Raw genomic sequence first — 13,684 nt, forward strand, 5'->3', positions numbered from 1 at the left:
ATCCACCATATCGCTCATGTCCCTTTGGGAATTAATTCATGTATACTAGCCCTTCACAAATTCTGCAGAAAATTTTCTAGGTTAATTACCATCCAATCCAACCCCCCTATCCCTGCAAAAAAAAAAAAAACTTCCACTTAACTGATAGAATCATGAGGAATTTTGGGGTGGCTAGGGTTCAATTCTTTTTTAAGTAGTTTATATTGGAGATTTGGTGGCTAATATCCAATTGGAAAAGACCCAAATCAACATCAAGAGATTTGAAGCAACTCATCTTACATTACTGAACTGATGCTCATGGCTGGCTGCTCTGAAAGCCGCTCCTGACCCCCAGCCTCCAACCCCCTCCCCATCTACGGAACTTGAGCGAACGGAGGAGCACTGTTTCAGCTCTGGGGGAGATTTCAAGGGATGAGGTGACATCACAGCTGTTGCTATATACCTATCCATCCTATAAATCCGTCATCAGGCACGTACACAAACTATTAAATATTTCAGAAGGGGCTTTGCCCTAACCCTCTTGTAAGTAGAGCAGGGAAGCCCGGCAGTTTAAATGTAGCTTAAAAGCCATACAAGTCGTTCATGCTAAACCTGAACAGGATTAAAGTCACTGCCCTCCAGCGTACTGCTCAACACTCAGGGCCCCTTGCCTGGCTCTCTCACAACAATGATAAATAAACAGATAAAACAAAACTATCTTCAGTGGTTTCACAACTGACATACGTGGCATGTTTCTTTTAAGATCTTGGAATTCTCTCCTCTCCAGCCCTTCGTGATCAACTCTGTTTATTGTTTGTCTTCTAATGTATTTTATTCAAAATATTTGTGACTTTTAATTAAATTCATCACCTCATTTTTATGGGGTATATCATACATAGTAAGTTTTTAGTTTCGATTCTTCTAAGATTTACTGACACCGATGAGCTAATTTTTGAAACAGATAAGGTCGAGGCTCCTGCGTTATATGTCTGTCCAAATATATTCATGAAAACGCCCAATACATAAGGTCTGTCTGTCAGTAATTACTGGGGAGGTGGGGGCGCGGGGCAGGGTGGTGGTGGTAAAAGAAAACCAGGAGTCTTCGTGACTTCATTTTAATTGTTTAACTTTATTACTGTTGCACCATTTATACAATTACATATAATTTCAATGCATCCATTGTACTTTTTTTTTGTTTTTTTATTTTTATTTTTATTTTTTTTCCATTTTCCAATGAGTGGTGTGTTGGTGTCTGTGACACGGAATGGAAGAGAAACTGGAACTGCAATGAACGCAGACTTTTTTTTTTTTTTTTTCATTTCCACTGACCAATAAACAGAACTACAGGTGCACCCAACCACGGACATGCATTAACTCGTCATGAGAAAATCTAGGGAGGCTAAGTAGGATGAGAGAATGTTTGTTACTCCCAAAAATACCTGGGGAGGAAGAATGGAGTCTTGGCCTTGAGATACATATGGACAGGCTAAGTGGGCTGTCTGAAAGTTGGCATTCATTCACGACATTAAAAAAATACCAAACTAAGAAAGGCTGTAAATTAAAAAGAAAACACAGAAAATACTGCTCTCATAAAGATCTGATTGCCTTGGCACAGGCCCTGCGGGCAGAATCGAACACTCCGACTCCCCTTGCAGAAGGCAGGATGTTGGGATCTGAGTGGCAGAGTGCATGGAACAGCGGTTCAGGTACAAAAGGTGTACTTTACTTTCAGACATTGAGCTTGAAAATCCAGAACTGACTGGCAGAGTTGACTGAAGGTATATTAGATATTTCCCCACAAAAATACTATTTGGATTCTCCCCACCCCCTCCCTCCCTCGATGGGACATCATCCTTTTTCTTGGGCAATACATCTCATTACTTCCAATTTGAAACAAGTTAGTATAGGAGAGAGAGAGACAGAGAGAGAGAGAGACAGAGAGACGGGCTGCTGTTAGACGGTGTTCTTTTTTCCCATAGGCTGTCCGTGTCACTCTTTGACTGCTACGGTTTGATCCGAATTAGCTGCCGGCGCCTCGGCCGGCTTGACCTCGTCTGCGGGGGCCTGGGCCTTGGGCGTGGAACTGGGTGCTTCCGTGGCTGCGGGGGTCTCCTTGGAGGACGGGGCAGCCTCAGCGCTGCTGGGTTTTGAGTCCGAAGCCGGGGCCCCGTCGCTTTTCGTCTCCTGCGCGGCAGGAGCGGCGGGAGCCTCAGTCTTTGCGGGTTCCCCTCCCTCCTTGGCCTTGGCATCCTTGGCGGGGGCGGCGGGCTCCTCGGCCTCCGAAGCCTTGGGGGCGTCGCCGCCCGCAGCGGGGCCCGAGGCGGCCGCCGGCTCCTGCTCGGCATCCTTCGGGGGCTCCGGCTTCCCCTCGCCTCCCTCCGTCTGCTCGGGCTCTGCCTTCGGGGCGTCTTCCTTGGCTGCCTCTGTGTCTTTCTCGCCTTCTTTGTCTTCGGGCTTGGAGGCCGCGTCCTGGGCGTCCTTCTCGGGCTTCTCGTCCTTGCCCTCCTTCACCTCCGGGGTCTCCGCCGCCGCCTGGGTCTCGTTCTCCTTGGGGGTTCCCTCCTCTTCTGTCCCGGCTCCTTCGGCCTTCTTGTCCTTGTCCTTGGCCTTCTCATCATTCACATTGTACCCCTTCTTCTTCTTGCTCAGTTTGCCTCCCATCTCGGAGTTCTGTAACACAACGGGACACAACACACAACGAGAAAAGTTACTTGTGGTCCGGACGGAATGTGCGCGTCCTCCTAAGCCCATAGGTGTGATGGCAGGAGGAGGTGGGCCTTGGGGAGGTCACCAGGCCAGCAGGTGGAGCCCCGGCTGATGGGCTAAGTGCCCTCCCAGAAAAGACCGCACCGCTCAGCTCCCTGGTCCCCTTCCCACATAAGGACGCAGCCAGGACCCAGCCGTCCACGACCACAAAGCAGGTCCCCACCAGACACCAGATCTGCCTGCACTTCAGTCTAGGACGTTCCATCCTGCAGAACTGGGAGAAATCAATTTCTGTTGTTTATAAGCACTCGGTCGGTGGTAATCTGTTACAGCGCCCCAACGGACAAAGATGTCTACGGAGTATAAAAACTGAAGAGGCTTCCGTTTACAAAGTGAAGAGTTCAGGAAGGATGCTCCTGAACTGTACACTTGAAAATGGTTAACATGGGAAGTCTTAGGCTACATGTACTTTGCCACAATTAAACATAAAAAAAAAAGTGTATCATAAAGTCACTCAGTTATAAAAGGTCTAATCGCAGCCAGCAGAGGACCTATTAAGCTGAGACCAAAGAATCAGTAATTAAAAAGAGTAAGCTTGTCACTCACAAACATCAGAGCAGTATTTGTTTTTTCTGCTTTCCAATGTCCAACTCAAGCCCCAAATGTTGAGCACTTGTGCACAAGATGACAGGCACAGCCATTTTAAGTCTATATTGTAGTGAGTAAAAGACTTCATAATTTTAAAATACTTTCCAGAGAAATGGCCCAGCTGGAAAATCACACAAATCACAAATTTGAAGAAAACAACCTCACACTTCAAACTCCATTATTCAAATATGTTCATATATGCACACATGCCTCCAAAGACCAAAAGCAAAGAGGATTTGGTCTATCTCATTGTTAAGTAGGACCAGTTAAAGGAAACTATCACCCAAGAAATGAAAAGCACGGTGTTGCCAATTACATTTAGTTTGTTAGTTATGTCCAACTTCTGTTCATTGCTTTCAAGGTATTTTGGGATTTTAAAAAATAGCTCCATGGTAATTAAAAACATCTTTCATTATCACTTTCCTGATGAGAACTGAAACGAGATACACAACTTCAATGGTCATTAACAGCCTTTTTCACTCAAAGTCTCCAACTTCCTAGAGGCTGACAATAAGTCTGGTATAAAAACCCGTGAATGTATTTGAATCTTGAATTGCTCTCCCCTGGCACCGAAGCATTAATCCAAATCAATCAATTATAAATTTATAAATAACAAATTCAGCACAGAACTGTTGCCGGAGCTAAACAAGCACTGCATTTCTTTTTCTTCAAGTGCATTTTTATGGCATCAGGTATCAGTGAGAAACTATTGAAATGTTGCTCTTAAGAGGAAAATCGGTTGCCTTTCCTTGATGAAGCATATGACAGAAATCACATGCCAGTATCCTCTTCAGTCTCCACAAATAAGAAGTCCAGCGGAAGGAAAGAGAGCGCCTTGCCCTGTGCCCCAAGTGTACAGGTGTACATATGAGACCTCCTGGTTCCATTTCAGGTCAGGGCTGCCTCCAGGCAAAATTATAATGTATTTTTTAACCAGTATTTTTTTTTCTTAGGTATAATCCATTTAAAACAGAAAATTTGCTGCTTATTCATTCCATTCCTTGGAATCACGATTCATGACAGTGAATAACCTACATTTATCTCATTTAAAAGCCAGGTGTTGGTTAGCAAAGTGCTATTCGTCAGTCAAAATCTGTCTCACCACTCTGCATGTGAATTTCCCATCTGCAGTAACTTGAATTGTTGGGGAAGAATAAAAGCAATACATCAAAAGGTGACTAAAATACAGTTCTAATTCTCAAGGAAAGCCTTTATTATGTTACCAAAGAAAGAATTTCTCTTACATGTATCTTTTAAAAAAGGGAGTGGCTTTTGGTCATAACCCACTTTGGATGTCCAGTGAGCTGTGTGACTTAATTTTTGGTTATTCTCTCTCAGAAGTGGGAACAAACATAAATGGTAAAAATACAATTAAATGTACTTTTATCCCATAAGCAGTCACAAAGCAATAAGTAAAAATATGAATACACTGGAGCAGAAGTTTAAATGATAGTTTACAACTCTTTCACTGAATTCTGAATTACCCAGCATGCACGAATGGTGCATGTCAAAGTAACAGCTCTGATAGTTGAAGATATTTTGGTGCATCAAGTTAGAGCTCTGACAGGTCTGCCTTTAGGATCTTCTCCCAATTCTATAATAGAAACCCATATACCAACTTAGAAACTACAAAAGAGAAGACAAACTATAAATGTAGTGTGCATATGAACTTAACACGAGTGCCCCTTTCTGACCCCACACAGCATGAAATTCTATACAGCTATCCCCAGAGGCTTAAAGTCATGTTGGTTTACAAACCTAAAATCTACATTACTAAAATTGGTTTTCTGAAACACAGTTAGGGCCACTTCCTATCTTTGTTTTAAGTCCAGTTGCGATTCGTCTCTGGGTAGGAAATAAATCTACAGAATCAAATTCTAAAAAAGTGTCTCTCCATTCCTGTTTGTTTTTTGAACACAAAGTTAATAAACACAGCTACTTTTTGCTAATTTTCTTCTGTTAGATATAGTGAGATATCAGAGGGAAGCTTAAAGAATCCAGCAGAACTTTGGTAATCCGGTTATTTCCCAAGACATTCTGAGTGAAAACCTTGCCTTACAACTAGGGGGTAAATTAAAATTACAACTTAAAATCTATTAACTGTTTCCTGGGGTCCAGCACAACCCTAATCCCAAACACGTTACTAAGCCATTTTATTTAATCTTCTCAACAGTACCATGAGGTAGTAAGTATGTCATGAGCATCCTCCTTTTTGCCCATATGGAAATTCTAACTAGCTGGGCCAGTACCACAGGCAAAAGGCCAAGTCCATCTGACAAAACTAGGTAAGGCAGGAAGGCCCCAGCCAGGGGGGTCAAAGGGAATTCCACCAAGAAGCCAGCAAATAGGCAGAGCTCTCCTCTCAAGAATGGTACTCACTCTGGGTCACACGGTTGGTGCAGATCTGGGGTGACTCAAAACTCAAGATGTGGACAAGATAAGGATGAAATTCAGAATTTCAGGTACCCTCCGCCCCTAAACGTTTCATCAGCCCATTTGCCAGAAGAGCTTTGTATCAAGATCCTTAAGAAATAAGGAGAGTGCTGGGCGTATTTATTTATTTATTTATTTATTATTTATTTAATTATATTAATATTTATAAACTAATATTTATTAGTTTAATTATACCACTTATTTGTATTACTTTTAATTTTGAAAGAAATCAGTTGGTGTAGAAAGTCAGAAGTTGAAACTTCTAAGTTAAAAAAAAATAATAAAGCAGTTAAACAAACACACACATACAGCAACTAGTCATCCATGCTGGAAGGTACTTAAACCCAAATCGAAGAAGCTACAATGAAAGGGCCAAGACTACCTCTTCATTTCTCCACATTTGGGACATTCACCAGCCATTGAGTGGCACAGCAAGAAAACTCAGACTCAGGCTGATGCACGGAACTAAGCTCTATGTGTTGATATGATAATCAAACACTAAAGTTGATTTATTAGTTAAAACATCTCAAAGGAGTGGGATATACAGAGGGAACCTTTATTCAAAAAAGACACTTGCACCCTAATGTTCCTAGCAGCACTGTATACAATAGCCAAGATATGCAAACAACCTAAATGTCCACTGGTGACTGGATAAAGAAGCTGTAGTATATTTATACAATGGAATACTACTCAGCCATAAAAAAGAATAAAATAATGCCATTTGCAGCAACATGGATGGATCTGGAGACTGTCATTCTAAATGAGATGAGTCAGAAAGAAAAATACCATATGATATCACTTATATGTGGAATCTTAAAAAAAAAAGGACAAACAAATTTATTTACAAAACAGAAACAGACTTACAGACATAGAAAACAAACTTACTGTTAGCAGTGGGGAAGAGGGTGGGAAGGGATAAATTGGGAGTTTGAGATTTGCAGACACTAACTAATATATATATATAAAGTAGATACATAAGTTTCTACTGTATAGCACAGGGAACTATATCCAATATCTTGTAATAACTTATGGTGAAAAAGAATATGAAAACAAATACACATATATTCCTATATGACTGAAGCATTGTGCTGTACACTAGAAATTGACACAACATTGTAAACTGACTATACTTCAATAAAAATATATATAAACACACACACACACACACACACACATCTCAAAGGAAAGCAAAGTCAGGAGTTGTCCTTTCAAATTACAAGAGAATTCTATGTTACAAGGGCCAACACTATAGACTGATGGATTCAAGTTGGCATAGGAAACAACTAATGACCAATAGCAACAGAGAAAGAGGAGCTTCACTGAGTTTAACCTGGAAAATGTTGAACAGGAATTATTTCACAGAGATGCCGCACACTGCATCATGGAAGACTGGTGAGATGTTGTTCTGAGTTCCATCTCCACGGCTCACCTGCCCTGAACCCTTGGGCAAGTTACTTAACTTCATTGTCCTTTCGTTTCCTGTCCGATAAGAAATGTCAATCTTAGGAAAATTTAACATGAGGCATCAGTACAACGTCTTGCATTTCATGGGCCTGCAATAAATGTTGGTTCCTTTCCCCACCATTTAATTTTGCAATTCTTAGATAGTTCTGTGCTTGCAAACCCCAAGAGACCAGGAGAACACAGGTTCCACACACAAGTTCTAGAATCAGGAATTAGAAGCCCTGGAATTCAGATATTTTAAAAATATTTTCAAGGGGGAGGGTATATGTAGCTCAAGTGGTAGAGCACATGCTTAGAATGCATGAGGTCCCAGGTTCAATTCCCCAGTACCTTCACTGAAAAAATAGTAATAATAGAAACAAACAAATAAATAAATAAACCTAATTACCTCCCCCCAAAATAAAAAATTTAAGAAATTTAAATTTAAAAATATTTTCAAATGTCATCAAGGAGATTTTCAGGGGGTGTGTTCCATGCATGTTCCTGCAGACTGGGTACGTGTGGAAAAGAAGTTTGTACGGTTATCTGCTGTTGCCACATCATCACCATACTGCTTATATTAAAATTAAGTTATAAGATATAAACAGTCTATTATACCAAGAAATCATTTTCCAGATAGAAGTAAAACTTATAGATTAGTCATCAAACCTCCTTCCTCCCAATCTGAGGTGATGCTAGAGTGATCATAAAAGAAATATCATTTCATCGTTTCACTACCTCTTCATCACCTGGTTCAAGGAAACGAGAGGAAAAAAAATCTCCTCTTCAGTCATCAGGATGAAAAGAGGATCCAAATTCTTCGGTGAAAACTCTCTTACTGACATATACATGTGAAAGGCAAAACACTTTGAGCTACACCTTACCTTTGTTAAGAAGCTAAACATAAGACGTTTAGGAGGAAAGGTAGCAGTCAAATGCCACCCCCTATTTTTTTTTTTCCACAGATCAAAATTTTCTTTATTATAAAGTACCAAAGCATTTCATATTTTTAAGGTACTAACAAACAGTGTTTTGTTTTGGGGTTTTTTTTTCCTTTTTTCTTTTTGGTTTGGTTGGTTTTCTTGGAGGGAGAAGTAATTAGGTTTATTTACTTATTTATTTTTTTAATGGGGGTACTGGGGATTGAACCCAGGGCCTCATGCATGCTAGGCACGCACTCTACCCACTGAGCTATACCCTCCCCCCAACAGAGTTTTAAACCTCCCACAGCTGTCTTGTGACTCATTTCCCCATCTTACAAAAACCGAGCCTCGCTCTAGTTAACTAATCCCACTTGGCTATAAACAAATAGTCCAGAAGACTTAAAGTTCTGCTTTTGAGTGAAGAGAGGAAAGTGACAATCTAGCACTGGTAGGTGATCAGAGCCACCACGGATGGGATGTGGGAAAACAGGAGAGAAGCTGTGAAAGTTAGCGGGTCAGTGGTGGTGGTCCAGCCAGCCATTTGCTGGCACATCCATCAGGGACTCAGAAGGAGGCGGCATCCAGGTGACTGATCCACCCACCACCTCTTGAGACCGACTGCAAAGCATCGTTGTTAGCTTATGTGACACATTCATTTCTGACACTTCTCTTTGTTTATTGGCAGCGGATGACTTTTGCTAATGACGGTCTATATTTAAGAACTTTCACAAAACCTCTAATGGTGTGTTTCTCTAATGTCTTCAAGGCACGTAACAGAGGAACTTCCTAGCTGGGTAGGCTAAGTAAGGTGAGGATTCTTTTGTCTTCAGAAATAAGTACATGAAATAAAGTAATATATGGCCTAAATACTAGGTTTTAATTCCTTCCCCAAAGCAAGTATTTGGAGGATTTTGTTGAGTCTTGGAGCTAACACAGATTTCTTTTCTTGTAAAAGGAAATTCTGTTTACAAGCTAATGTTCAACCACCAAGTTGACTACTAATATATATCTATAAAGGAAAAAGAAAAATTTGATCCTATATATTGCCACTATAGAAAACCTGAAAAAAAATTCTTTGGGGGATTAAGGACAAGAAATAATTTGAAATGCTTTTTTGTAACAAAGATAGTCTAGCTGTTTCAATTCTTTGTTCCTATGGCTGCAGGAAGCCTGCCAGTGACGCCAGAAGGTGTTCTTTAGCCATTCAAATCATTTAAGATGTGTTTATTCTGTACACACGATCCCAGGACACACTGGGCAGAACCACTTCTGCATAAACTGAATTATCATGGGATTTCATTAAACAACCACAATTCTTCAAATTCTAAGATGATCGACTCATCCAGAACTTTCCTAATAGGCTCTTATCTGTTTTTCCTGACCTTAATATAAACCAATCTAACCAGCATAGCCTACTGAATTGAAATTTTGAGAAAATAAAGGTAGACAAGCAAAGGGCAAAATGTCATTTAGGAAAAAATTAAATTATCAATCTTTTCTTTAAGGCTCATGTCAAAAACAAGCCACCCAGCACTCACTTAGTATGACGTTTGCTAAAAATAGCAAACACACTGCATGCTGGTCCCAGCTGTTAATAATTTTTTTTAATAAAAAAATGGGGATTAGGTATATTTATTTTTATTTATTTATTTTTTAACAGAAGTACCAGCGATTGAACCCACGACCTTGTGCATGCTAAACACATACTCTACCACTGAGCTATACCCTCCCACCCCAATAATTTGTTATAAAATTCTGAGCAAGTCACCTCCTGCTCTGGGTCTCAAATTTCCCTTTCAGTAAAAGATACTTGAAGTTTATTCCCCTCCTGAAAAAAAAATTACATACACATACATGTGTGTGTATATATATATATACACACATACATATATAGATGGATAGATATATTTTATGGGTCCTTCTTGGCACTAAACAAAAGGGGTATGTGAGAAAAATGTCCTATGATCAATGCTATGGTCTGAGTGTGTCTCTTTAAAATTCATGCTGAAACTTAACCCCCAAGATTTACCTTTTCCCACCCTGCATCACGTGAGAACCATTTAAATATATAAATTCAATATTTAGTAATCTAAAACTAATTAGTCTGTTTCCTATAGATAAAAACCACTTATAAAACATAAACTGGCACAACAGAGGAATGATTTTCTTGCCACACCATCTACCACCTCATCCAGAATTAGTTGACATTGGGAACAGTGTTTGCAAACCCTTTAGGAACACACATTCGGTGCAAATGGAAGACTCGCCTTTCTAAGGCAAGACTGTGCTGTTTCATAGGACATTAACACCAAGCACTTAGTCATGTGTGGCCTCCCGACAAAGTATATTTTGTCTGTCAGAAACCAGCTTTCACCCACTTGCTACTGGTGAGAAAAATTATCTTAGTAGTGGCTAGACTCCTTCCTCAATAAATCTTAAAATTCTCAAATTCTCAAATTCCTGACTATGGACTCCTCCCTCACCCAAAGGTCTCAAAGGAAGTTTAAAATATATGGGGCAGTTTCATTTATATCTAGATTAATCTGCTTATGCAAAAAATATGATAAACTATCTTGAATTTTATGAAGAAAGTGGATTAAATTCCTGAGTCAGAATAAATGTTACCATGATTAATAAATCTTGATAAATGTTACCATGGTTAATAATGTACCAATGTTACAATGATTGTCCAATACAAAAATGGTCTACATTTTTGCCAAACTTGAAGGTTTTAGCCATGGACTCATTCTCTTTTCCTTCCTTCAACAAGTCTGAAGAGGTGAACAGTAAGCAAGCACTAGTACCACCAACTGATTATACCACTTGCTTTGGGAGGAACCATTTTTTGTTTGTTTGGTTTTGAATTGAGCCCAGAAATATGGAATGGTTCGTCTAAGGGGGAAAAAAATAATTCACTTGTTTATAAAGGTCCATATGTTTTTGTGGATTCTCTTAATTAAACAGTTGTGTCTAAGAATGTTCTTATGAATCACGTATTTTCAAAATCAAGGGGTAATTCATTTCTATACCCAATGTAATGGAAAGAGACACAGAACAAAACTAGGACATAGCACCATTTTCACTGCGCTATCAAAATGCAACATGTTAGAAGATTTTTGTTTGGAGTTTATCATAAGCTGGGAAAAGAGTTCCCAGCCAGTTACAGGTTTTTAATACCAACAGCTTTGCTTTGGGACTATCAGCATGAGGTCATGGTGGCTCTGAAAACAGTAAGAGCAAAGATTCATCACCCAGACATAAAAGAGAGAGGGAGAGAGTCAGAAAAAAGAGAAAAATTCTCCCTATTACTGCTTCCGAATATCTACTCCTCCACTGGATCCAATCTTTTTCTGAATTTTTATCTTAGAGAAACTGAAGCCAAACATTTTATCCCATACGCTTTCCAGTAGGGCACCTTCACAGGCAAGAAGTATCTAGCAGAAGAGGGTTTAAACCCTGACTTCATTTCGCACTAAAGGTAAAGCAAAGTTATCATGAATCGGGAAGCCCATTGGGATAGCTTCCCTGTCCTCGGTGCTAAGAAAGGAGCCAACTGGCAGACTGTGGTGAGTGGAGACTTTAAGCTGACTTGGTCTTCAGTTGTCTCTATAGAAGACAGTTCTGCCCTTCCAGCGACTGAGGTTCTCAAAGCCTCTGGCTACCAAGTGAAAACACACAGCTCGGCCCCTCTGCCTGTATGTCCCTTTGGTTTTGGTCAAGACAATTGCCAACGCTGACATAACTCTACCCACCAGGGTGGAATTTAATCGCTATTTTAGCCGTTATTGGAAGTCGTTCTTACATGGCTTTCCAATAAAACGTGAGGGGTCTAGGAGCTATCACTTACTGCTTCCTTTCTTTAGTCCTTGAAAGACTATTTAGCCTTTACTGAATAGTCTGGTTGGGTGTAGGTGAGGGAGAAAGGAAGAAATACTGGATCACAAGGAGTTTTGAGTAGGTGAAACAATAATTGTCACCACCAACTTTAAAATTTCAGTCCTTTGAGGCAGATCTGAGTAACAGCATGCCATCAGGCATCCGAGAAAAGTTTTGCTAGAGAGCTGGGTCATCCAAAGAGCTTCAGGAACCATCCTGCATCCTGCTCGTGAGCAAGATTATTGGTAAAGGTTAAGGTTTTTCTCAGCCCATCTACTGAATTTTCCATGTTTTGACATGCAAATGATCACCATTTGTGATGGAAGAAGCTTCATTTAGGTAGCACTTCGCTGGTGATAGCCGTTAGTGTTGCCCACACCTTCAGATGAAAAAGGCAAGCCCCAGTTAGAGCACTGACCCTCTTCAGAAAATGCAATCTTGTATCATGACAGTTTCCAGGCATTAACTATCCAAACACCACGGGCATTACAAGCACTGTATTCTTCCCGCAATAGTACGTATTTCAAGGCATCTCCCAATTCCATTTCTCATTAGCATATTTCTACATTTTTGTTACTCTGTCAATGAACAGCAACATAATGCTGTGACAATGAAAATCACTGGCATACATTTACTGGTGTATAAAACAAAACAAGGAAACGATAGAGAATTTCTCCATATGATCTGAAAGTTACTATATTATGACTTCACGTGCTATTCTTACTTATATCTCCTACCTCTGCGCTAATATCTAGGTACTTTCTATATAGGACAGTTTGAATTCATACAAAGGTCCCATCTAGTGCCACACAAATTTGGATTAATTAACCATTTCATCTAGAACCAGAAGAATAAAGTTCTTAAGGATGATATCAAACAGAATACGATGAAAAAGATGACTCCAAGCCTATAGCAAAACCCAACATGAATATGCAACAGTATGTGCCAGAGACTGGAGTACTATTTCTGGTTTGATTGCTGCTTCACTGTGAGATCAAGACAAGAAAGAGTCTCTTTTTCATTCTGTTTCCATCTGCGAAGCTGATACATTATCTTCTGATTATAAGACGGAAACAGAATCAAAAGGAGATTATTTCTTGTTTTGATCACATCATGAGAATGAATCAATGTTTCTTGACAAAGTTAAATCTGTGGCCATAGCACATTAACTGTGTCATTCTGCAAATTCAGGGCTGCCAAGGTTCAACAGGTTTATATACAAGAAAATCCAGTATTGATTTTTTTTAAGGTAACATACAAAGTTAGAACTGACTCATAAGTTGCGTCTGCAGACAAACATCACCACACATGTTGGATTTATAATGACTCAGGCTCAAAAGACTCCAAGTTGTTGGTTAAACCAAGCTGAAGCAAATGTTGGGATAAGAAAAAGGGGGGAAAAATCTTTTTAACCTTAAGGAAAGATTTTACAAAGTATGGAGAAACACAACAAATTCAAAATACATTTTCAATAATAGAGGGGGAAAAAATCTAAAACATATGGTTGGTTATGTGCAACAATTTCTGTTTTCAACAAATGGCTGGCTCTCTTCTTTCAAATGCCAAAACTTTTGCTCTAAAAGAGGAAAATGAAATAAAGATAATGCAGCCTGTGTGTATTTCTGGTATTCCTACTAGGATATGCTTTGTCATAATGATTTGCTCTCAGGTTTTGT

At 39.8% G+C, this 13,684-nt stretch overlaps 1 protein-coding gene across 2 annotated transcripts in view; it reads right to left on the reverse strand.

Annotated features, from left to right (window-relative positions):
• Positions 1-1,088: 1,088 nt before the first annotated feature.
• Positions 1,089-13,684, reverse strand: part of BASP1 (brain abundant membrane attached signal protein 1) — a 52,473-nt gene continuing 39,877 nt past the window's right edge. For both annotated transcript variants that reach the window (XM_015249671.3, XM_072958826.1), the window contains exon 2: positions 1,089-2,649. In XM_015249671.3, the coding sequence (XP_015105157.2) occupies positions 1,969-2,640 (672 nt within the window). In that variant the 5' untranslated portion in view covers positions 2,641-2,649 and the 3' untranslated portion in view covers positions 1,089-1,968. The remainder of the gene's footprint in view (positions 2,650-13,684) is intronic.

This window comes from Vicugna pacos, chromosome 3 (assembly GCF_048564905.1).
Source record: "Vicugna pacos chromosome 3, VicPac4, whole genome shotgun sequence".
NCBI classification, from domain to species: Eukaryota; Metazoa; Chordata; class Mammalia; order Artiodactyla; family Camelidae; genus Vicugna; species Vicugna pacos.